The following is a 26,322-nucleotide window of genomic DNA, read 5'->3' on the forward strand; positions in this document are numbered from 1 at the left end:
CCGGGCCCGCCCTGGCTGCGGGCCCGGTCTGGTGTGTGGGCTGACCACGTAGCAGGCGTAGGGTCGGGAGGCCTGTGGGGGTGTAGGGGCTCTTCCGGCTCCTCGGGCTTTTGCAGGCCCTCAGAAGCGGCCATCAAAGTGACTTCGGTAGTTTTAGTGCGTGTGGGGTACGGGTGCGTCGGGTAAATGGGGCTCCTTCCCCGGGCTGGCCGGTCTCTGTAAGAGGAGACTCATCGTAACTGTTCTGTGTGTTGTAGTGGGTAATAATTTATAGGAGCAGCTTTGCTCTGGGATATGGTTTGAAATATGTGTGTAAACTGTAATCTAATAACTTATTGTTGAAGGAAGAAGTGTCACTGTTTGTCTCCCCCATGCACATACATGGACATAGGTCACCAGTCAACATTAGCATACTGTAAAGTTTTTATATATATCAGGTTTTTAATTTTTTTTTCACTCATTGTTTTATATCTGATCATTAGGGAAAATGCTGACGTTTATTCCTGAGATACAGAGATGAGTTTAGATGCTAGACAGCAGGATTAATTTGGTTGTAGTTGAGGAAAATGTCATAATGCTGTTGTTTGATTAAACCCTTGTACTAAATTTAAATATTAAATTAAACTGTGTGAACTGGAAGTACATTGAAAATGGAAAAAATAATATATTTATATATAATTTGCAGTCAATAGCTGTTTTTATTGCTGTGGAAAAAGCTTTTTGTTTGTCAATTGTCTGATTTTGTAGGATTACAGGCTAATACTTGAAAATACTAAAGCTTTCTGAAATCGTGTTGCAAATGAAACACGTTCTTTACAGCATTTGTATTATAGCCAATGAGAGAATAATTTTTGGTTGTACACATCCATGTATGTCAGTCCAGCTCTCTGTGTGCATATGTGTGTGTAGAATCATAGATTCATAGAATGGTTAGGGTTGGAAGGGACCTTAAAGATCATCCAGTTCCAACCCCCCTGCCAACAGCAGGGACACCCTCCACTAGACCAGATTGCTCAAAGCCTCATCCAACCTGGTCTTAAACACTTCCAGGGAGGGGGCATCCACAGCTTCCTTGGGCAGCCTGTTCCAGTGTCTCACCACCCTCACAGTGAAGAACTTCTTCCTAATATCTAATCTAAACCTCCCTTCTTTCAGTTTAAACCCATTTCCTCTCGTTTTGTCATTAACTGCCCTTATGAAAAGTGTAGTATGTGTGAAACCCAGCATGTGACAGTGTAAAGGCTAGCATGTAAAAGCTCCCTTTAGAAAGGTGCATGTTTTTGCTTAAAGCAATTAACATAGAGTAACCCTATGCACCTGAAAAGATAACCAGCAGCTAAATTGCTATTTTGGTAGTATAATACCATCATTTGGATTGTTTAAGATCTGCTTTCCTCTTGCCCTTATTGGATAGCTGCAGTTTTTCCTTTTTTTTTTTTTTTTTTTTTTTATAGACAGAATTTGTTTATCAACATACAGATGTTATTATGTGGCTTCATATTTAACTTGTGTCTGAGGTACAACCATCAGACCTTGATATGAGTTTGCCAGAAGGGTATCTAAGGAAAAAATGTTTCAAAGCTGGATGTGATTAGTAACTGTATAAAAATCAAAGCATTGTCTAGTTAATATGCATGCTTGTAAGTGTGTAAGGAAAGACTTGGTGAAAAGAAGCGTCTCAAATTTGAGTTCTTGTATGATACAGTTTTTTTTCTTTTTTTGAAAACTGTATCTCAACTGTAGAGAGAGTTGGGATGTTTATGATTAATAAAGTCTTCCCTGTTGTTTGTGTAGGCAGTTTCCTTGAATGTGCAAAGATAAGTACCTTGCCCTTGAAATGGTACTTGGTTCCCAGTGTGTTTGCTTTGCTGCTATGTGAGCACCTGCTCCTGTGCCTGGTATATGCCTGACTTACTCCAATATATCTGGGGACAACTGTCAGAACTGTGTGTGGGGAAGGGGGAATGTTTCTTACTGTCCCTTGAGTTCTGTGGAGAAGGCTGCATGTGCTGTTGCCAAAAATAATGCTTTTTTAAATTTTTTGTCCGTAGTTGGAAATGTTGACACTTGGGAATCTTTACAGCTATGTTGAAGTAGATAACACTGCTTGTTCCTTTCTTCTTGTTTTACAGAAATGGGTGTTATGCCTGAAATAGCTCAAGCAGTGGAGGAGATGGACTGGCTGTAAGTTGGAATTCGTTTGGGCCTGGCAAACTGTAATTTGCCTTGCAGCAATATATGACGTGCTTCTTAAAATACCACTGCTGTCACATTAAAACAAAGATGATATGTGTTTTCCTCTAACTGTCATTGTATCTCATGCACTTCTTCTTAGTGTGAGTGACTAAAGAACACAGATTGTGACTGCAGTGGTAACGTTCAAACTTGGACAAGCAGAGCATGACTGCTTATGCTTCATTGTCATTTGTTGGATAAAAGCCTCTTCTGCCTCTGTGCTTCTGGTTTGTTTATTATGTTTTGTGGGATTATTGGATGAAATACTGCCACGTAATTGATGCTAGTTTAGTATGTGTTTTCCAAACTGGTCTGAATTTTTGTTCTTCAGAGTTGATGTTTGTGTGTCAGTCTTCTACAAAATTTATTCTACCTCATTTTGGTTACTTTTTTGGCTAAAATATTTGACTTCAGAGCTTGTTTTGAATTGTCAGTCAGAATGTTATAAGTATGGACAATCTGTGTGTGTAGTTCTTTTCTCACATGCATGGTTTTAATTATCTGTGATTGTCTGAAAATGCAAATTACATTTAGTTATCTTCACTGTCTTTTTCCAGTTTTGAATAAGAATCTTGTAAATGAGGGCTGTGTAAGTGGCATTAAAAGTGAAACTCACTTGAAGAAAGAAAAATGGGGAATATATAATTAATCTATTTCTTTTGTAGTTTAGCATAGTGATGTGAGATGTAGCCCTCTTGTCAGGGTGCAACTGAATCCACTGCATCCGCTTATCACTTCCTGTCAAGGTACATCTGTTCCAGACTCTCCTTGTAAATGGAATCCTTTTCACTTCCTTAGCTGCAAGCCAGAGAGAATAGCATTTGTCTGCTGTTTTCCTTCTTGAAGATGATTGTGATTTCTGTGAGTTTCTATGTAAGCAAAAATCCTTTTTTCTACTATTAACATTGATCTGTGTTAATGTGTTCTTCCCTGTAGTCTTCCTACGGATATCCAAGCAGAATCCATCCCACTGATCCTGGGAGGTGGTGATGTACTTATGGTATGTATGCAGGATAGCCCTGTTCCTAGAAAGCCTGTGTCTTTTAGTTGTGTGTGTGTGATCAATTCCCTTCTATCCAGAAGGGTCCATCGTTAGATTAGGTCTCCTGTCCTTCAATAGAAAGCATATTCTTCAGCTCAAAACCTCTTTGAGTTCCTGGTGTGTTTCCAGCTGTTCTTGCAGGTGGGATTCATTCTTTTTAGGCTTCATTTTTCGACTGTTTGACAGGTACTACCACATGAATGAGAGCTACCCAATTTCATCTACTCTTCTTTTTATTGTAAATACCTGACGTAGATCTACGTGGAACATGACTGATACTGCCTAAACAAATGCTTCAGTAGCAAAAACCTTGAAGATACCAGATACCTTGTTCATCAAGTCTTTTGTGGATCTCTGTAGTCTTGATTTCACAACGAAAGTAACACTTCCTGTCATCTTCTGTAGTGCCTCCAGAAATTGGACATACATAGATCGTTTTTTTCTAGTGGACTCTGGGAGCTTTTGGGTTTTATTATTTTTTAATTCTGTTGTAAAGGTTTTCCATGTTTGTATTTGCATCTAATTTGTGTGAAGCAATGGCATTACTCGCTAAGATTTTCTGTATTTCACAGAAGTAAAACTAAACTTAGTTTATAGTTTCTTAAAATAGAACAATCCTTAAAGTGTAAGTTGCAACTCTGGTCAAACTCTTAAATTTTTCTTCTTATAGGCTGCTGAAACAGGGAGTGGAAAAACTGGTGTAAGTAATCAAATTTAAATTAGTGGAAAGTAAAAGTCTTTCAGTGATGAGAGTGAGAGGTGCTGTGTGTGTTTGTGCGCATGTGTATATACAGAGAGAATGTGTATATGTTTTATATGTATTTAAGCAGTATTATTAATAGACTTTACAGACATATGTGTAAGTATGTTTTAAATTGTTTCTGACCCTGGGTATTGCACCTGAAAACTAGGCTGACTGTGTATCTGGAAATATCTATATAAATTGTAGAATGAAAATAACTTTTCAATTTTAGGCTTTTAGCATTCCAGTTATCCAGATTGTTTATGAAACACTGAAGGACCAGATGGAAGGCAAGAAGGGGAAAGCAACTATTAAAACTGGCGGGGCAGGTAAGTTTTTATGTCACACTCCTCAAGTTTGGAACACTGTTAATTCATGTTGATTCTTTCACCTTCCAAAGTAAAGTTAACTTAACCTACTATTAGATAAGTATTTTTTCCTTAATTTGGGATAATGCAGAGTATCATCACCCCAGATTTTATAAAATAGTGAATATACATTTACTGTTGGAGTAATGGAAAGAACTGGGGTGTGTTTAACTGCAGTCTTTTAGTAATGCTTGTTGTCTTCAGCTGGCTGATCCACACCACACTCTTCAGTGTTCTTCTGAAAGCCATACTAGTTTAGTGCCTTGCAAGATTGGAAGTGATTGTAGTGTCCAGCTTAAAAAAGAGAGTTTAAAAAAAAAATCTTCCGGTTGCAGGGATAGATGAGGTGTCAGCAGTGACACCACACAGTTGGTTTGGGCCTCTTAAGTGAGCTTGAGCAGGAAGCTCTTCTAGGCTCAAACTTTTTATGTATCTGGGGAAGCTCTGTAGTGTTTTTCAATTCTGCTGTCTGAATAAAGCCCTTGCATTCATTTTAGCTCAATGTGGAAGCTGAATAACAGCATTGTAAGTTGCTGTGGATTTGAACTAGTAAACATTGAACTGAGTAGGAAATGCACAGGGCCAGAACCCACTGATACAGAATGGATTGTAACCATAATAACCTCGCAGTATTTGAGAGTGTACTATACATCCATTTAAATAAGCTTGTAACTTGAAAGCTAGTAACCACGTCCAGTTTATGATATTCATAGCTTGAAATTTGTTTAAGTGACAGTAGCTGCACAAACACCACCCCAAAGATGTTACAGAAGTTCTCATCTTTCAGCTTCATTATAACTGCTGCTACAGTGGTAATCCTAATTGAAATGGCATATAGTTTTACAAAAAGATCCTTATATTGTGGAACCTCTAAACTTCATTGCTGCATGTTATTGACAGATGAAAAATGAAGTCAGGAATTTTATGTGCTGTATGTAAATGTATCTTGGCTCTTCAGTAATGACACTTTAACTTATACCCTGAAAAATATCTTAATGTGTAAACTTGGAACAGAAATAACAAACACATTTCAAATTTATTGATCTTAAATGTTGCTTTGGGTATTTTCTAGCTGAATTTGATTGTGGTTATGTGGAACTGTGGCTTATTTTATAAATGTTTTTATTGTTTTCAGTTGTATTTTTAAGTAACTTAATCTGTGCTCTCCTTAGTGGAATAATCTAAACTTTCATAGAATACCTTTGCATTATGCATCTGTGCCACTCCAAGTTGTAGGCCTTCATTTCGACCTTCTATGAATTGCATTGGAACAAAGCTGTCTCTCCAGAATATTAAGCCAAACACTGTAGAGCTAATCTGAACTTCTAATTTGAGTTTTCCAGGCTTACCTTGTTGGTTTAATGCTTTTTCTGTTGCTCTTTCAAAACTAGTGCTCAATAAATGGCAAATGAACCCATATGACAGAGGATCAGCTTTTGGTGAGTTGTCCTAATCTTGCTGAAAATGTTTGCTTGGTTAAAAAAAAAAAAAAAAATATAAGAAAGTATGCATTAAAACTTTTTTTTAAAAGCAATTAGAGAGGCAATTTCTTTAACTAAAGCTGTCTTGTAATTTTCAGCAATTGGTTCAGATGGTTTGTGTTGTCAAAGCAGAGAAGTAAAAGAATGGCATGGATGCAGAGCAACTAGAGGTGTGACTAAAGGTACATATAAAATTATGTATTTTGGAGACTCTTCTAGAAGTTTCAACTGAAATACTCACTTGTTAATTATTGTTAATATAGATGGTTGCATTTAAAACTTATTATCTATCTGAACAAATGTGCCATTACTCAGTTAACATGCATGGACAAATTTCAGGTATGTGGTTGGCGTAGTAGTTGAAATGCCGTCCCCAGCTTCTTACTCAGAAGCAGCATCATACTGATACTCCCAGTGGTTCTAGGGGGGTGTTCAGAAGACCCTCAAACAGTCTCATTTAATCAGGTGCACAGGTAATCCTGTACTCTGTCTGTATGCAGCAGCCAGTTGGATGTAGTTCAGGTTACACAACCAGTTGTTGATGCTAGTGCGTGCTGGTGGTCTTATACTGATTCCACAGACCTGTGGTGTTCTGAGTTGATCAGTTCTTATGGATTCAGTGGAACCACTGCTCTGTCTAACGTAACCACTCCTTTGGAGCCTTTCACACACTACCTCTCAGCATGTACTTTTTCTCTCTTACCTGCTGTTCTTTGATAATCTATTTCTTTGTTACATACCTTTTCACACTAACACAGTAGGGGTGGAAATGTTAGACTTGCATGGTCTTGGCAGTAGGCAAACTGAACCACTTTGATGTAATTGAAATTTAGGTGGTGTTTTAGATACTTTCTTTCTCTTTTTAAAGGTAAATACTACTATGAAGTTTCCTGTCATGACCAAGGCTTGTGCAGAGTTGGTTGGTCAACTCTGCAGGCTTCACTAGATTTGGGTGAGTTTCCTTCAAAAGAAGAATCCCATAAACAGTTCACATTCACATGGAATGGCTGGAGTCTTGTTCTAGTCTTGCAGAGAGTGGGCTCCTTGGAAGGGATAGCAATACCAGGAAGTTTAAATTTTTTTTCTTCCTGTAAGAGGAAATCTGCTTAGGGGGTGGCAGTGGGTTTTTGTCCCTTGTTTCTTTTTCCCCTTTTCCTTATTTTTTTTTTTTATGAAGATGACTAGAGACTATTAAAATCAATAAATGTACTGTTACAAAAATACTAGTTTAGTGTATATCAAAGCTAGAAGTCTTTATTTAGCACTGTGTATTTTTTACATGGTAGTATTTGAGGTTTCAGTTGCCAATACAAAGAGGAAAAAATGTAATTTGTTAACCAAAAGCTAAAAAGCTGTATACTAAGCTATACTCTGTCTTGTCTTCAGGCACTGATAAATTTGGCTTTGGCTTTGGTGGCACTGGTAAGAAATCTCACAACAAGCAATTTGACAGCTATGGTGAGGTAAGCTTGAATTGCTTAGTGGTAGAAACTTTAAAAGTTTTGCATGTCAGTTCTGTGCTGTAACAATCAACTGTCTCTTGTAATAGTGCTAACATATTCTGTGTGTTAGAGGTTAATTCATCTTGGATTTATCTCTTATTTCAGTCTTAGCTTGAACACCAGCCTGTCTATATACCTTGGTGAACGTCTAAGTGAGAGCACCGTACCCTGTTTACTAGTAGTTAAAGTAGAATTAATCGCACAACTCTAATATGTCAAAACACATACTTAAATGCTAAGAAGATTTATCATTTAGTATTTAGTCATGCTCTGTTTCTGGCTATTGAGTTGGGTTTGTCATTAGAACTCTTTATTTTAATGTACACTTCTGAAAGTGTCTACCAGGAATATCTGCGGTGGTTTTTGTGTAGTGTGCCAGTCAAGAGTTCAGATGTTTAAGCATAATTTATGTAAATATGAATAATACAGCAGAAACTCAAGTCTTTTTTTGGTATTAATGAACTCTCAATTTCATAAAACTTGCAACTTTTATGACTATTGTATTGTAGCTTTTTTATAGTAGTGAGCTGTTCAATTGTAAGATTTATAATATACAAATTTTATTGAATACCTTTACAATAAACAGATTTCAAGATATTTAACTGAAGTACTTATGTATACATAACATGCATATAATACCTCCTGCAAGAGTTAGTCTTTTATGTAGTCAAAATTTAGGTTTCTGTTACCATATTTGGTGCTCTAAGCTTAGATTTACATTGGGTAATAAACATATGATTAATGTGATTTTCCATAATGCAGAATACTTACGGGTAAATTACTGAAATTTATCATTGTCAAAGTGTTTGCTTTAAATTTACTTTCAAACCAGCAATAAATGTTTAAATACTTAAAGTAAATTGAGCAGTTTACTGAAGATTTGTAATCAAATAAAAATATGCATGCTATTTAGAGTAGTTTTATTGGAATAAATTTAAATTGCTTCTCTCAGAAATTAGCATTTAGTAAGGAGAAGTCGGAAAACTATAAAAGTTGACAGAACATAGCACTAAGTTTTCTTAATACACTGAACACTCAAATCTCTTGGCTTCACAAGCTTCTCTTTGTTACAGGAGTTTACTATGCATGATACAATTGGGTGTTATCTAGACATAGATAAAGGACAAATAAAATTTTCCAAAAATGGTAAGTTTTATTCACTTTCTTCTTTGGAATTTTATTGGGATGCTTGCACTGGGGAGGGGCAGGGAGAGGAACACACACATGCAGAGTCTGACTGAACTAACCCTGCTTTCAGGGAAGGATCTTGGCCTTGCATTTGAAATCCCACCACACATCAGGAACCAAGCACTTTTTGCAGCTTGTGTACTGAAGGTAACGTAGGAATACCACAGATGTGTAAGATAATGAAAATTGTTCTAGTTTGGGTAACTAACTAACATATAAAACTTGTGTAGCCACCTACAGTTACTGTACTTGTACAGTCTCCGTTTCCTTTGGTCTACTAATATTTCACTCCTGGAGTGGCCACTGCAGTGTGTTAGCTTTGAGTACTGTTCAAGTTAAATATTGAATTTAAACATTCAATATCTAAATACATAAACTTGATTATAAGAGTAGTGTAGCGTGGATAGCTAAGACCAGTGCTGTCTTGCCTGTATTAAACTTTGATATACTGTGTTTCAACAGATACAAGCAAATAAATGGAAAGTGCCAACATTCTTGTTTGGTTTACTCTCAACTCTAATATTGTCGTAGTATGTCTTTCCAGAGTTGGTATCTCTGGAATGATCTCTTACCAAGTAAAGGTTTTAGGAAAATGTTTCGGTGGTCAGAAAAATGTATAAGTAAAATAAAAAAAAAAGTGGTTTTTTTTGTTTGTTTTTTAATTATGGTTTGTCGTTGAAAATGAATGGAACATAAAAGTTCAAGAAAAGTTTTCCATGTAGCTGTAAATGTGGGAATATTTTGATGTAGAAGAAAGGAGTTTTAAGAGCTAGAACCACACACAAGATGTCTTGACAGATTTTAGATGACTTGAAGAAGGGGAATGTATAAAATGAGAAAAAACACCACCTTCCCCTTCCCCCCCCCCTCCCTTCTATCTGGTTTCTCATGGGGAAATTAATTATGGAACTGCTTCTCATCTTATGTGGTCTCTTGAAACTGTCTGTATGACACAACTTTGTTGAAATCTAGAATGCTGAATTGAAATTCAATTTTGGTGAAGAAGATTTCAAGTTTCCACCAAAAGATGGCTATATTGGTCTTTGCAAGGCTCCTGATGGTAGTGTTGTAAAATCACAACACTCAGGTAGGTTAGATTTTGAAATGTCTCTCAGTTCAATACTCAGCTTGTGTTACAGGATGTCTTTTGATTATTTAATTGCTTCATTATTGCTATATTCAAGGTCTTAGTAATCTTACTGGTAGAAATATTTGTGCTTTTTCAAAATATTCCAGATTTTCTTCATTTTAAACCACAAATAGTCTAACACTTTGAATTTAGAAATGCATCAGATAAAAAGAGAAGTTCAACTAAGTTACTTAACAATGTCATCTTAAAAATAAATGTGTGTTTAAGCTCTGCAATAAAATTAATTATGCTGCATGGCCAGTATCATGGTAAGATTCACTTGTAATTTTAATGTAATATTAATCTGAAGCTATTCATAATTCAGTGAGCAATAACATCACCCTTTAATGGAGCATTTAGAATCATGAGGCTTTAGATTATTAGTAGAAAATCTAAGTTTGTTTCCAGTAAAAAGTTACAGGGTAGGAATATAATTTGTCCTAATGGCCTTTATTTTTCCACTTAGGAAACGCACAAGTGGTTCAAACACAGAACCTTCCAAATGCTCCAAAAGCGTTGATTGTAGAACCATCAAGAGAACTGGCAGAACAGACTTTGAACAATGTGAAGCAGTTCAAAAAATATGTTGATAATCCCAAATTAAGGTAACTGCATCTGTTGTTATTGTATTCATGGTATTGTCCATGGATGTGACTTCATGGGGGGATGTTCCACTTTGTAACTAAATGGACCTTAATCTGCAACACTACTGATAATAGCCTCAGTGTTATCTGCTGCCAAACAACCTTCTGGCTTTTTTGCTACAGTCAGGCCAGTTAGGGGTTTTTTAATGTTTTATCTATGGACTACATCTTTCTGGTATGATGAAACTGTTTGGTTTTTTTCCTTCACATTATCAAGGGTGTATGATACTTACTGTTTTTAATCAAGAAAAGCACATCTCCTGCTTACTGCCCTTCTTTCCTGAGCATCTTTCTTTGCCCCCCACCTCCCCCTGCCCTCTTTTTGGTTTTAATCTCCCGCAAATAGTTATATACAAGATCTGTCCTGCTTACATTAGTGTGCTTGTAGGACAAATGGTGCAGTGATAAGCATGGAGATGCCATTCTGAAAGATTAATTGTCTACAAACTGCTTTGGTCTAAAGTTGTGTCTTTTGACTGTGCTTATAAAACTTAAGTATCTCCATATTCTAAACTGCAGTCAATTTACAAAAATGCTTTCACTAGAATTGCAGGGGAGTAGCAATGGGGAGAGGCAAGCTGTGATGTAAGATTCATTTAGTTTACTGTTATTTGCATTTCTGGCTTTCAAGAACACAGGAAACTTACTAAACTAACTTATGTTTGAGATTTTTAAGGAACAGATTCTTTTTTTAAGATTAAATCAGTTAAGATGTTAATATGTTTAATACAATGGTGATAAGGTAATCGAATCAAAATACAATTTGGTAACAAAGCTTTCATTTCTTGAATTAAAATCCAATACACTACATATGAAAGGCCAAATTTTAAAATGATTTTTCTCCTATTCTTCTGTTCTTAAAATTACTGTTCAGAGGTGTTAATCCTCAGCTACTAATAAAAGAATCAGTTTTGAGCCAGATGTATAATATATCTTCTGAATATAATAAATTAGCAAATGTCAAAATATGTTCATGTAATTTTAGGGAACTGTTGATTATTGGTGGGGTTGCTGCAAGAGATCAACTCTCTATATTGGAACAAGGAGTAAGTTGTATTTTTGTTCATATGATTTAATAGTTTGGGTTCTGAACAACTTCTGATGTTGCTAGAGTATAATAATGGTGATTCTTGTGACTCCTGTAAACTGGATAAAAAGAAATGGTGAAATTGGTAGCAAGCTCATGTTGCACTAGTCTGGCATTTGTTGCTTTACTTCCATGGCAATTGTCAATACAAATGCTTGTAGTACTTGACCCAATTCTAATGAAGCCTGCCTACTTCTGAAAACTCTAAAATAAAGGTATAATTTTTGCCATTTGTCCTTAACTAAGAAGACAGGCAGTTTTCCTATTAACTTCTGCTTCAAGTTTATGTAAATAAAGGGGTGTCCAGTTTTGGAGTCCCCAACACAAGAAAGACATGGAACAGTTAGAACGAGTCCAGAGGAGGCCACGAGGATGATCCGAGGGCTGGAGCACCTCTCCTATGAGGACAGGCTGAGAGAGTTGGGGCTGTTCAGCCTGGAAACGAGAAGGCTCCAGGGAGATCTTATAGCACCTTCCAGTACCCGAAGGGGCCTGTAGGAAAGCTCGAGGGGGACTTTTCATAAGGGCAGGTAGTGACAGAACAAGGGGAAATGGCTCTAAGGTGAAAGAGGGCAGGTTTAGATAAGATATTAGGAAGAAATTTTTCACTGTGAGGGTGGTCAGACACTGGAACAGGTTGCCCAGAGAAGCTGTGGATGGCCCCCTCCCTAGAAGTGTTCAAGACCAGGTTGGATGAGGCTTTGAGCACCCTGGTCTAGCAGAAGGTGTCCCTGCTGATGGCAGGGGAGTTGGAACTAGATGATCTTTAAGGTCCCTTCCAACCCTAACCATTCTATGAATCTATGATTAAAATTGGTCTGCAATTATCTGGGTCACCTACACTACAAACCAGTCCTACATAGAGAGAGCTGATCTGTCTTCAGCAGCATGGGATGTGCAGTCAGTTCAGTCATTTTGCAGAGAAAGCATAGTCATTTTTTTTGACTTTTGAAAGTGAGACCACATCACTTTTGATAAGTTTTTCAGTGAATCTGGCTGCCAAAATACAAATTTTCTCCTAAACAGGCTTGAACTGGAAGATTGCTAGACTTTCATGTGAATGCTAAATTCATAATGGTGAACTCTTCCATCTGGCAAAAATCTTAAGGTATTTCTATAGTTGATAGACTTGATATGTATACTTCCACAGTGAGAAAAGTTGAATTTATTTTATCCCAATTTAAAAACAAATCTATTGGCTTTAGATAACAAAAGTTACACAACTTAGGGGGTGAGGGAGAGGAAAAGGGAGCAGGGACACAACACTTCCCAAAATAAGGAAAGGCTTCCTGTCTAAGTCAAATTCTGCTAATGAAATGGCTGTAGAACCAAAATGCAGGTTGCCCAGAGAGATTGTGGGATCTCTCCTTGAAGATACTGAAAATTTTAACAGGAAACTACCTAAAGTTGGAAATTGTCCTTGATTTACATGTGATGGTGGAATTGGAGACCAGATGACCTCAAGAGATCCCTCCAACCCAAATTGCTCTAGAATGCTCTGAAGTTATAATTCATAGATAATAGGGCATCATACTGCTAGCTGTCTTAAAATCTTAAATTTAAACAAAGCTGGCAATGCCTCCAGTTATGTGACCAATTAACTCTTGTGTATTTCATAGGTCGATATTGTTGTTGGAACTCCTGGAAGACTGGATGACCTGGTCTCAACGGGAAAGCTTAATTTATCCCAAGTTAGATTCCTGGTTCTGGATGAAGCTGTACGTAGAGAACTAAGTGATACTTAAATTCTTTTCTTAAAAGCAATACCACATTTCCTAAAAGAGTCGGTGAAACTTCATTTTCTATAGTATTTGGTACTTTGGTGGAAAAACAATTAGCTACCTATAGGCTATTCCAGATTAATCTTGTTGTTTGTAACCATAGTAACCAATATATATATATTTTTTTCTTTTTTCCCCCCCTTGCAGCCTCTCTGGTAAAGCTGTTTGAATTTTTTTCTGTTAGAGAAAGGCTGTATGCACAAGGTAGTGAAGTCTGTCACTGTATGGAGAACTTTAAAGGACAAGAATGAGATAAACATTTTTGATAACCCAGCAGGTCTTGAAGCCAATGAATATTGTAGTCAATATGCTGTGAAATTAGTGCCTTTCTCTTTGATCTGTTATAGTACAACTGAATATTCACAAAGATTAAATGCCTTGGGGTATTAGCTAGGAGAAGCTGCTAAGACAGATGTTCAATTTCTTGTGAAGCACAGCAGCTGTACTTGTAAACACTCCAAATTTTTACTTTTTTTTTTTCCTCATCAGTAATATCCCAGTCAGGCATTGACCTATCCCGCTAATTAAAAGAGAGAACTTCAGAGACTGCTAGTGCCTCTTTTAATTAACTCAAGTATATATACTGAGAATAATAATTGCAGCTTTATTTCTTTTATTTTATTCCCGTGTAGGATGGCCTTCTCCTCCAAGGTTATTCAGATTTCATAAACAGGATCCACAGTCAAATTCCTCAGATAACTTCAGATGGAAAGAGACTTCAGGTATATATTGTGGTTTTGGTTTCTTTTGTGTTGTGTTTTGGTTTTTGTTTGTTTAGAGGGTTTTTGTGTGGTGTGCACTGCTTTCAATTGTTGACTATTACATGGCATGGAACGTGCTTCTTTGAACTAGTTTGTTATAACTCTTGTCCAAAACTACCACTTGTTCATTGGGTTCAGTAATTGCCTGTGAATATGTATTTTTAGCATCCTAGATCTTGAAGCCCAGTGTTTAGCAATATTTTAGTTATTTAGATATAAACATAGCTGAAAAATGAGTGACTACATACATCATGGTTTCTAATGCTTTAATAATCTTGATTCATCAGCTATTAGTAATTCTCCTTTCTTCCTCTTAAGTTATTTGGTTTTGTGTAACAGAATAGTTATGTAACTTATTTTGTGTCTTGGCTTTCATCAGCTGGGTGGTTCCTGTGCTGAGGAAAGCCAGTCAGGGACTCTTTCTGTTGTGCTGTGTTCTGCTATCCAACTACATAACACTCTCCCAGTTTTACTCTGACCTTTTTTGCTGTGAGAGTCTAATCTTCAGTGGTATCCATATGGCTTTTTTCTTCTCAGGTGATTGTGTGCTCTGCAACACTACATTCTTTTGATGTGAAAAAACTATCTGAAAAGATCATGCATTTTCCAACCTGGGTTGATTTGAAAGGAGAGGATTCTGTCCCTGAAACTGTACACCATGTAGTTGTGCCTGTAAATCCAAAAGCTGACAAACTCTGGGAAAGGCTTGGCAAGAATCATATCAGAGTAAGTGGTCTATAAGTGAAAGTTAAGATGATTTGATCTTTTACTTATTTAACCTTCAGAATTGGGGCCTAGTGTTGTAGGATCTTTGCCAGCTATTGAAACAGCTTAGAGTATCTGAAATGGTTTGTTCCATGGTAGTCAGCATCGTAATACTGGTGATGCTGTTAACGCTGTTTCTGAAGTCTTACAAACATGATGGAGGAAGATCTTGATAGAGTAACATTCTGATTTCCACTAGAGAACAGTGTCGCTGTGCTACTTTTTCACTCATTTCACAGCTAATGGTCTATGGCCTAACTCTCATTAGTACCTGTCTTGATCAGGAGGAAGTAAACCTTCCAACATAGATCATTCAGTAAAGTAGTTTTGTCTCTAACCTATGTGAGGAGAGCAATTTTTAGAGGATTATATTTCATTTTGGATTACATTCGAGACTCCAGTTTAAATTTTATATTAACCTGACACCTATTCATGAGAGAAGGTGGTGGTTGTAGTTGTTGAAGTCTTTAGTTTTTGAGTTCCGAGTAACCTCGGACTGTATTTCATTCTCAGCAACTCTTACAATCAATAGATTTCCTTAACCCTAGTTATCTCTGGAACCTCCCTTTTACGTTTGTTAGAGCCTTTCCATTAAGTCTTAGCATGAATTTTTGACCTGGGTTTTAGATGTATATCTGATTCATCCTAGCACAGGGAAAAAGATAAGGAACAAGTGTGTTTGTGTGATTTAACCATGTTTATAATACATTGTTTTCAGGTCTGATGTTTGCTTTTTTGTGGTGTTTTTTGTTTTGTTTTTTTTTAATTCATCACTTTGTTCAAAGGTGGATCTATCCAGTGTCTGCATAATGTTCTTTTTATGAACAAGTTGTGTGTGCCTACACTCAAGACTTTTCTTTAGCTTAAGATAGATTAGCTCGCCTGGTGGAAGAACAGAATGCTAAGATTACTTTTAAACTTTATTTAATTTCTTGTTAATTATAAGTTAATATATTAAGTATTTCCTCTGTGAAGTATGAACTAATGACTTGGGGGGGTTATTTGTTTGGTTTTTTTCCTAGACTGATGAAGTACATGCAAAAGACAATACACGACCTGGTGCTAACACTCCAGGTAATCAGCAACACTAAGTAATAGCTTGTGAAATAATCCTTTAAATGTTATGAAGTAAAGCTAAACTATAGTAGATACCAGCCTTGAGTCATGTTCCTCCAAATTTTTATTTTGACATTTTTGTAGTTGTGAAGTGAAATGTGTTTCTCTAATTAGGGAGAGAGAAAAAAAACTTGAATATATATTTTGCAGCTATGTAAATAAGTGTTTGTTGGTGTGCATAAGTAACCTGAAACTCCTGAGTAGTTTTGTTCTTTCTGTATTACATTACCTTGGAGCAGGGGAGCATGGAGGGGGAAAAGAAAAATTTGAAGGTCTAGCTCACTTGTTCTGCTAATAAAAATGTAACTGTCTACTGAAAGGCTAGAGGAAACTTTAAATGTATGCTGTTCAAAGGCTCTTTGTATTTTGAAACAATTTGAGTGAAATAACTTCTTTACTTTTACTTAGAAATGTGGTCTGAAGCTACTAAAATTCTAAAAGGAGAATACACCGTTCGGGCAATTAAAGAACACAAGATGGATCAAGCCATTATTTTCTGCAGAACTAAGCTAGATTGTGATAATATGGAGCAGTACTTCATCCAACAGGGTGGAGGTAATATTTTGCAACAAAACCTTATTCTATTCTACTTATTCTTTCTTGTTTATTTCAAAGCCAAAATTGTATGAAAAAGGTCATAGATATTCAGACACCACACAAACAAAATTGTGCTTAAGTTTTCTTGACATACCGATTGGGCATAAAAGTCAGGGTTTGGTAGCAGGGAGCTGCAGAGGTGTGCTTTGTGGGAGGAGGCAGTGAACTGCCCTGTACCTGTTCCAGACAGCTCTGAAATGGCTGGAAACAACCCATCGTGCACCAAAAGTTGAACCAATGAGAAGAGCATATGGTGCCTCTGAAATTATGTATAAGAAAAAGTGATAGTTGCTAGGAGCAAGAGACACTGTACAAAACTACACACATAAGGAGATATGGAAGGAGAAATGTGAGGGAAAACAAGGGGACACTGAAAGAGGACATGTTAGGAGAAAGGTGAAGATGTGTTTGGAGAAACAAGGGAAGTTTAGACTAGAAAGGAGTGAGGAGACATGCCTGCACAGACCTCCTCTGCAGATGGGGGGAGGAAAAAGATGTTTGTTTAATTTTCTCTTGTTTTTCCCCAATGCCTGTATTGATAATTAGAAGTTTGTTAATTGGTAATTAACTAAGTGAAATTCCCCTGAGTTGAGACTTTGCCCACAAAATGTTTTTGTTTTTGTTGTTGTTTTTTTTCCAGTTCTGTGTGGTATTCTGCCATAACTTATGTATGATGTCATTAATACATATCAACTCTTTCAGGCCCTGATAGGAAGGGACATCAGTTCTCGTGTGTCTGTCTGCATGGTGACAGAAAACCTCAGGAAAGAAAGCAAAACCTGGAAAGATTTAAGGTGATGCAGCAGATTCTTTGAAGGCTTTTCCCTCACTTCCTGATATCTGAAATCATGTGGTAATTTGTGTTGCTAGCTCTCCATTTAAATTAGATTGCGTTCAAATGTTCTATGACCCATTTCCTAAATTTCTGAGGCACAATTTCTATAGGTGGAAATCTGTACTGTCAGTCAGTATGACCTTAGAGTTTTCATTGAGAGGATAGGTGGGCTTACTTTTAAATAAAACCTAAAATTAAGTTTTTAATGCATTACATTTTTTAATATTCAAGAACCAAAGACTTTAAAAACCAAAATTATTTAAATATTAGAGTTAGGTTTTGATTAAACCATTCGTTGATTATACTGGCCTTATGCCCTTGGGGAAAGAAATAAGGATGTAAATTGACTAAGCTATTCATGTTCAAAAAGAACTGTTGCATTGTGGAAGAGCTTTATTTGAAGTGTTCTTAAATGCACAGAGACACTTCAAGGTGAAGTAAATGCGAAAAACTGCTATTTCATTGCCTGGGATTTTGTTGGGTTTATTTAGCACAACACTTATTTACAACTCTGTTTTTGTAGCGAGGAGATGTCCGTTTCCTGATCTGCACAGATGTTGCTGCTAGAGGAATTGATATTCATGGTGTTCCATACGGTAGGACACAACTTTTGAACTAAGCTATTGCACTCCATGCAGCTTCAGTATATTTGCAGTCAGCTAGTTAAAAAAGGTACATGACTCACAGCTTCATTTTTGAAAGTTGTAGATGTCATAGGTTTGAACTAGGCAAATTTTAATTTGATTGTTCACCATACCTTCTCAAATACCTGATGGTGTTCTGCATTGTTGGGGATTCTCCATTTGTTTTTCCGCTCTTGTCAAAAAGTAATCGTGGACAAAGAAGTTTTATAGTGGAAGCCTTAAGTATAGGTAGTGCAGATAATGACACCTATAGCTGCTGTAATAGAACATAAAGTATGTGTATGAGCTAAGGAGAGGGATTGCAGCAATCAAAACCATATTTATTTTAGGTGTCTGGTCTATGACCTTAGCTCATATAAGGTTTATCTTACACAGTTATCAACGTCACACTTCCTGATGAAAAACAGAACTATGTTCATCGAATTGGGAGAGTAGGCAGAGCTGAGAGGTATGTATGTGCTCGGAGTAGTCACCATGTTTTCTTGGTTGTTTTTTGTTTTTGTTGTTGCATGAGTTGTCAATAGTTATTGAAATACCTTTTTCTCTCTTCCTTCTCCCCTAATATTTCAGAATGGGTTTGGCAATCTCCCTTGTGGCAAAAGAGAAAGAAAAGGTAATTATACTCTGAAACAAAATTGAACAGACGTTATTTACTGAAGTTTTAATAACAGCTGATATCTGACTTTAATATCTTGCGTTGGAAAACTGCTTGTTTGTTCTTGCTTAATCGAAAGGGAATTTAAATGCATATCTGAATTATTTTTCACACTATAGTTAATCAAAATGAACATCCTAAACTATTGCACAAACTTTAGAAGTTGTTTTTCTTTATTTCTAGGTTTGGTATCACGTATGCAGTAGTCGTGGAAAAGGGTGTTATAATACTAGACTGAAGGAAGAAGGAGGTTGTACCATATGGTACAATGAGATGCAGGTAAATGTTTTGCTTAACCAGAATATTCTAATTCCTCTAAAAGCTTGTGGGACATAGTTCTAGTTTTAGTTCTGTAGCTGAAGTACAAAACTAGTTTGATTCCATTTGAAGAAGAAATTGGAGACACAAGTTATTCTTTCTGTAAGTGTTTCTTTATTTATAAAAACTTATTTTAATATTCCCAGCCAAATCTATTGGAGTCTTATTTTCAACTTCTCTATAGTCTTCCTAATTAAATGCTGTTAGTAGTTACAGGATGTTAGTTACACGCTTTTGTTTAGATGATTTGTTGCAAAACTGTAAGTAGCTTAAAACTGTTGTTCCTCTAACTTGGAAATAGTGTGTCACCTAAGTACGTTTTCATTGGGATTTGTATACTAAGTACAGATGCTTGTGAAATTCGCACTGCTTCCCTTCTTTCTACATTATAGAAGGGTGAATTATTCCATCATCTGTGGTAAAATAAGCTTGGACTGTGAGCTCTCTATAATAAAGTAACTGCACTCACATAAGTGGAGTAGTATGTAAAGTAAAGGTTTCTAGATAGGGCAAAAACGTACTGAGATTAGAAGTGAACTTGTATAGTCCATTTATAGTCCAAAAAAGTGGTAGTTTTTGGTGTCTGTGACCAAATTGTTTTCTGTGTACAGTTCCTGTTGAAACTACTTGAATGAACTACTGTTCAGAACGCTAGTCTGACTGAAGTCTTGGACCCGAAGAGTAATTAAAGATTTACTTTTTTTTTTTTTTAGTTGCTGGGGGAGATTGAAGAACACTTGAACTGCACTATTGCCCAAGTTGAACCAGACATAAAAGTGCCAGTAGACGATTTTGATGGGAAAGTTACGTATGGGCAGAAAAGAGCTCTGGGTGGTAAGCAATGAACTACTCTTGTGTTACCTTGCTGTGCAGTGCTTAGTTTCTTGGTTGTCTGTTGTGTAACTATGGAATGATAGATTAAAAAACCCTGCTAGTTCTTTACTGTCTTCTGCATTTGTTACATGCTGTCTATGGGTTGCACGTGGCCAAAGTGTGTGTATGCCTGTGGTTTTGTTTTGTTTGTGTTTTTTTTAACAAGTTAACCAAGTTAATTTAACTTTCTAAATGACTGTGGTTGAGTGTTATTAGTTCTGCTGAAAAATGGCTTTGAACACATTTAGACTGGGTCTCTTTTGGCAGGTGGACTGTATAAAGGCCATGTGGATATTCTGGCACCTACAGTACAAGAGTTGGCTGCCCTTGAAAAGGAGGCTCAGACATCTTTCTTGCATCTTGGCTATCTTCCCAACCAGCTGTTCAGAACATTCTGATTGTGCTACACTTGAGACAAGACTTGAGTTAATAAATGCTCTACCTTGCAAATACAAAAATCCCATACTTTCCCTGAGTAGCAGTAGTTAGAAAAGGATTAAAATTAAATATACTTGCATGATGAACAGTGTGTTCAGTGTTAACAACTCTGTTAGCTGTTGCCTCAATAAAATAAAACAAGTCAAAGATTAAATGGTTTCTTTTGCCTTGCCTTGAGGATTAGTTTGCAGAATCATTCTTTGCATAACTATTTTATTTACTGAAAATACAAGTATAGTTAAGCAAATCTGGAAGAAGGAAAGTTTAATTCTTTTCTTTGCAGACTATATGTTAGAATTACTTAACTAGCTGTGTACTGTAATTTTTAATGCTGGGCTTTTTAAAGATGTATACATATTCAAACAGCTGTTTATATTTAAGGTATTAAAAGGGGGGTGGCAACTTTCTGAAGTATGTATTGGAAGCTCTTGCTTATCCTAAAGCCCTAAATCTAGGCTGATAACTGCATTTTTATTCTGTAATACTGCACTTTTCAAATGTGTCTTAAATGTCTAAAACTGATCTTACACAAAGAATTCTACAATACTTTTGAGTTCATAGGAGAGTAACATGCTAGTATCAAAGCAGTTCATAAGTCTTCAGGAAAAGCTTTTTCATGTGGCAGTATAAGTTGAAGTACTTGATACGTCTTGTGCTCCTTACAAGCAAGTTGAATGGGTTCAGATGAAGCTACTGTGGTCTGATTTGGATTTTTTTAGCTCCCTTTTTTCTCTCTAGTGATTCCTCTAATGATACTTAGAAGTTTCAATGACTTTGACTGCAAATTGTCACCTAAAATATCAGCGGTCATTGGGAATGCCTAACAACCCAGACTGAAAGTAACCTTTTGCCTTCATTATAAAGACTTCTAGTCACAAAACATTCAGTCCCCTTGCAGAAAACAGTGAAAACCAGATTAAACTCAGGTTGTGTGAAAAAACAGATTTTTTTGTGTAGTGTTACCTGGAGAGGGCATACTGAGAGTCCTAGCTGTTCTACTAAAATACATAGATTTTTCATCATGTTAAACAAATTTAAGTATTGAATTTACTGTGACTGTGTGCTGTTATCTGATCCTAAACTGGTTATCATGGAATCATTCCTTTAATACCTTTTATGTATTTTAAAACTGCAGAGGAAGGGAGAACACACGAGATGCTTCTCCTTAGAAGTTGAGAAGAAAAGGTCTACTTGTATTGGTTCTCTTTCATCAGACAAAAGTAATGAAATCTATTTACTTTAAGTCAATCAAAATTAACTTAGTGCCTAAAATAATTTTAGATGCAGGACAAAACAGACCATGCATGTTTGCAGATTGAAGCTGAGAGTGAAAACAGTTTCATCTAGTTTAAAGCAGACATATATGTTTAATTTGGGATCACTTTTAAATCGGGGGGGGGGAATGGTGGGTACATGGGATCAAGAATCAATCTTTTTGTTAGTCTAACATTTATTCTAAATCTGCTACATGTTAAAAGCACTGATGTATCTTTCAAGATACAGGGCCACAAAGATGATGAGGGGCCTGGAGCATCTCCTGTATGAGGAGAAGATGAGAGAGCTGGGACTCTTCAGCCTGGAGAAGACTGAGAGGGGATCTTACCAATGTCTACAAATACCTGAAGTGTGGGATCCAAATGGATGGGGATTTTTTCAGTAGTACCCAGGGACAGGACAAGGGGCAGTGGGCAAAAAGTGGAACACTGAAAGTTCCATACAAACTTAAGGAAAAACTTCTTTACTGTGAGGGTGACAGAGCACTGGGACAGGCTGCCCAGAGAGGCTGTGGAGTCTCCATCTCTGGAGATGTTCAGAACCCACCTGGATGCTGCCTTGTGCAACTTGCTCTGGGTGGACCTGCTTTGGCAGGGGGGTTGGACTAGATCTCCTGAGGTCCTTTCCAACCCCTGTGATTAGCTGTTGGATATCCAAACTTCAGTGAATGATTACAAATCATGATTATTTAGCATGGCTTTTTTTAGTCCTCAAAATGAAAGTTGCTTTAGATGTATAACCTTAGGCATGTCTGTACTAATTTAAAATTTGCATTTCCTTGGTGTAGGAGCTGAAATTACTAAAATGGCCTAATGTATACTTGTTTTCAGGAGGGTTTTGCTGAAGTGCCTTCAAATGCTGCAGCATGAGGGAGGTACAGGGGGAAAGAGCTTCTGGTTGAGAAACGTTAAAAGTTGACTGAGATGTCAGTAACTTTCTCGTGCTCAAAACTGAAAATCCTCACTGCCCTAATGGGTAATCTCTAGGGAAAGTATTTAGATGAGATGGGACATAAACTTCTCACAATTGTTTTGAGGGGTCTGGTCTGAGTGTTTTATATTACTTTTAGTTACTCTAGTTAGTTTTCAGTTACTAGCTATTTTTCAGTTACTTTAATTTTGTGTCTTAAAACACTAAAAAGATGGACTTTCTGAAAAACATCACATTTCTTCAGAAAGCAAGTAAGATAATTTAAAATATTTATTTTTATATATATACTGAATTAAGTTCAAACAACTGTCCCTGTATGTTCATTGTCTTTTTTTATTTCAGGATGCACATGCTTTTACACCTAGTAACAGTAAGTGGTAAGCCATATATAGCTAGATAAGCATGATTCCAATTAAGAGCTTGAACTACCTTTCTGGAACCAAGCACTGATTTGCTTTCACAACCACATTGAAGTCATTAAGATGTTTTCATGTTGGATGTTAAAGTCACCAGATGTAGAAGAACAGAATTTATTAGGATTAGGTTATGTTTTACATCTTGTCATTGGGAATATTCCAAGTGATGTGCAAAAAAAAAAAATAATCTCCTTGAAATTTAGTACCTAATTGTGTGTCTCCTTACATACACGTAGGACGTTCTGCATTTGTATACTAGGTGTACATGATTGGGGGTGGATGTTCCAAATGTGGGTTTTTGCTCCTTTTGATTAGAGGACTAACCATTGCCCGCCTCTTGGTGGTGCTGGTGGCTCATATATGGCTAGAGAGGCCGTTAGTATGCCAGCCGACTGCTTCCAACTGGGTCAATTATATTCTATTCTTTTTTTTTTTCCTCCTTAGAAACAGACAAACTCCTAATCAAAAAAAGAACTTAAAGCTGTTCGAACTGTTTGTGTGGAGCACAAACTCACAATGAAGGGCCTTTGCTTCACTGGCTGACTTCTTGTTGCAGCTTGAATAAACATGCAGTTTAAGCTGTTATGATGGTTAATCCACTAACTTCTGGTTTAAATGGCTTTTTCCTTGTCTGGATACAATGCTAATTCTTGCTACTGTACATGTCAAAACTGTGTTTATTTTTCTTCTCAGTGTTGATTTCTAGGGCTGGCTAACTGAAAACAGCACACAAAAACAGGCTTTCATAAGTGTCCTTGGCAGTATTTGTTGCAATTCACTGCCTTTAGAACTCTGTAAGCAAATCCCATGTAGGCATGCTTGCTGTGCTTCAGCTTTTCTGATCGAAAGGGGAAAATATGGAAAACTCAAGATTAGCCTCAATGAAATGAGCAAAAAACAAATTTGAGTTTTAAGCTTTTTTTTCCCTAGTTATATTTTAATAATAGTTGTAAAGTTTGGGTGGGGAGAGATTTTTGTGTGGCTTTTTGAGTTTATTGCTTGCTTGGAGCACCCTTCTTCAACAGCTTTGTATTTTTGACTAATTGGCTTTAGTACAATGTCCTGAGAGAATTCATAATCTTATTGGATGATCAACTATTCATTTGAGTATTTATAACTACTGGTAGTAATCTTTCTTTGTTTTCCTTTACGCTCCTATAAAGGTTCCTTTTATGGAAGGGAAAAGGATACAGATGGTGTTTGCCACTCAGCTTCCAAACTGCTGAGCTGGGGCCCCCTTTTAGTATACTCCAAAGGCAGGAGTGCACTGGTCTCCTACGCTTTAAGTATGGTTCTGTTTTGCTACTGTGAAAGCAGAAAAAACTGCTGCTGGCAACACAAACTTATACTCCAGTCTTCTCATGTTTATGGAATCACACATACAAATAAACATGCCTGGTCTATTTGAAGAGGTAATTGGCCTGTGGTCACTTCCATATGTGAATATCTGTATAATGCAATAAGCTGGGCTCCTACTTAAGCCAGTTGGCAAAATAACTGCATCTCAAATAGATTAGATAAATGTAAGAAAGGGGGAAAATGGGACGGTGAGTTCAAAGGGTGAGCTTTACCAAGGAGCTTGTTCCTTTCTGCCTTGCACCTCTGTTTGTAGATAGGGAGAAGTGTAAAAGCTAGAGACACTTAAACAAATGGTTTATAATTGCAATTACACCAACAACTTGCCAACAGACAAAATGAAAATATCCAAGGGCTGAAGGAGAGGAAAACCTGTGGATTGTCTAAGGAATCCTCTTAACAGTATTGCTTCTCTGACAGGTTGCTTGGAAACAAAGTTGCTACTTTGCATAGTTGCTACTAGTTGCAGATACTAACTCATTCTGTAAGTGATGAGTGAGCTCTTAATCACTTATTAAGATATTTTTAAAAACCACTTTTCATCTTGCAGTGCTTTTTGTCTATGGTTCCTGGTTTCTTACAAATGTGGCTGGATCCATGGATAGACGAGCTGAGATGAAGGGATGCAGTAACCTGCTGAATGTCAGCCAAGACTGGCAAGAACTTTGCAGCAATGATATATTAAAGGCTGTTTCATGCTACTCAGCACATGAATGAAATAGTCTTTCATAATGGTTGTTGTTACTGGAGAATGTAAAAGGTACATTCTTGAAGCATATTCCATGTCTGCTGAACACCGCAGCTTACAGGAGTGCCTAAGGTGTATACCAGAATATTTCTCTTGTCCTGATGGCAGAAGAATTAAAAAGACAAACAGCTAGCTGATGTATGGAGAACAGATTGCTTCAATTCAGTTGACTGCAGTTAACATTGAGTTAATACCATTGTGGGTGCCAGGGTACACTGCCACTTCAGAAGGACACATTTCCCTCCTGTAAGTGCCACGTTGTACCTGCCAGCACTGTACAGAAAATTCAGCTAGTCTGAAGCATCTAAACAGCATTAATAGTTGATGTTTAGGCAGCTTGAACCATCCTCTGTATATAAGTTAAATAAATTCTGACACGTATGGAAATGTCATATTGCTTGTATTTAATAAACTGTGTTGCCACTGCAGTCTCACTTTGTTGCTGTCTTCTGACTTGGTAAAAGCACTGAAGTGCTGCAGAATTGCCCAGTGAGGACTTTCTCCTGTTTGTTGCTCATTGTTGCAGTATGCAAAACTCATAATGGGTGATTTGGACAGTATCAGTTAAAGCCTTACTTCTACAGATCTGTGTTTGAGAACCAGCATCCTTTTAACTACAGCTTTAATTGTGTTAGAATTAATTCAAATTTTTGTATAAGTTATGAAGAATAACAAAAAAACAATAGAAATTGTATCCAAATTGCTTCTGTGGGCATTTGTGACTATCTGGTATGTTATCAGTGTTATGTATGGCTATCTGTTATTTAGGTTTTAAGAAATGTGGTCTATTGCAATATTTTTTGTGAATTTTTGGTTATGACAGTTTCTCTGAAAAATAGCGGTATTCTTAGACTAAGTGCTTCAAAATAGGAAGTAGAGAATTTGTTAGCATACACTAGTATACAATTATTGCTTTAAGCAGCCCTGTACCAAATGTAGCGATAGGTTTAGGGATTTTTTTTTTAATTGAGTTTTGCTTTTCACTCCTTTACAACAAGAGTTTATGCAGTCCTTGGCCAAAATGGTTAAAAAGAAGTAAGTTTTACAAAAATAAAGTCTATTCATCTTGAAGCACTGATCTTTGGTATTTCTAATGTCCTAAACCAATGAAGAAAGAATTTCAATTTAGTAAAAAAAAATCCAAAATTATCTTAAGGCAGCTGAAGTTTTCTGTCAGCAGCCCAAACTCTCGTTATGAGTTTTGCCAACAGCCATTGTGGTGCTTGGACAATGGTGTCTTCCTTTAATCAGTTTCTAAAACACAGTAATTCTTATTATATGGTAAATACACCTAATTTTTCTGTAGTCTCTTACTAAGCTTTAGCTTTTCTGGTATGTATGTACAAACAGCTTTTCCTAATGACTTAAAAATAACCTTGGTAGCTAAAGAAGGAAA

The 26,322-nt window shown here is 36.7% G+C and overlaps 1 protein-coding gene across 1 annotated transcript; it reads left to right on the top strand.

Moving 5' to 3' along the window:
- The first annotated feature begins 2,129 nt into the window (after nucleotides 1-2,129).
- DDX1 (DEAD-box helicase 1) lies at nucleotides 2,130-20,351 on the top strand. The gene is made up of 25 exons (XM_010169257.1): nucleotides 2,130-2,184; nucleotides 3,172-3,235; nucleotides 3,948-3,977; nucleotides 4,252-4,348; nucleotides 5,779-5,826; nucleotides 5,967-6,050; nucleotides 6,737-6,820; nucleotides 7,255-7,331; nucleotides 8,444-8,516; nucleotides 8,629-8,705; nucleotides 9,531-9,645; nucleotides 10,154-10,292; nucleotides 11,317-11,377; nucleotides 13,038-13,136; nucleotides 13,832-13,921; nucleotides 14,498-14,686; nucleotides 15,748-15,799; nucleotides 16,250-16,396; nucleotides 17,141-17,232; nucleotides 17,797-17,869; nucleotides 18,293-18,365; nucleotides 18,488-18,530; nucleotides 18,756-18,851; nucleotides 19,604-19,724; nucleotides 20,031-20,351. Exons 1-25 carry the CDS (start codon nucleotides 2,135-2,137, stop codon nucleotides 20,159-20,161), a joined length of 2,205 nt encoding a protein of 734 aa, XP_010167559.1. The 5' UTR covers nucleotides 2,130-2,134; the 3' UTR covers nucleotides 20,162-20,351.
- The last annotated feature ends 5,971 nt before the right edge of the window (nucleotides 20,352-26,322 follow it).

This window comes from Antrostomus carolinensis, unplaced genomic scaffold (genome assembly GCF_000700745.2).
Source record: "Antrostomus carolinensis isolate BGI_N321 unplaced genomic scaffold, ASM70074v2 scaffold566, whole genome shotgun sequence".
Taxonomy (NCBI): domain Eukaryota; kingdom Metazoa; phylum Chordata; class Aves; order Caprimulgiformes; family Caprimulgidae; genus Antrostomus; species Antrostomus carolinensis.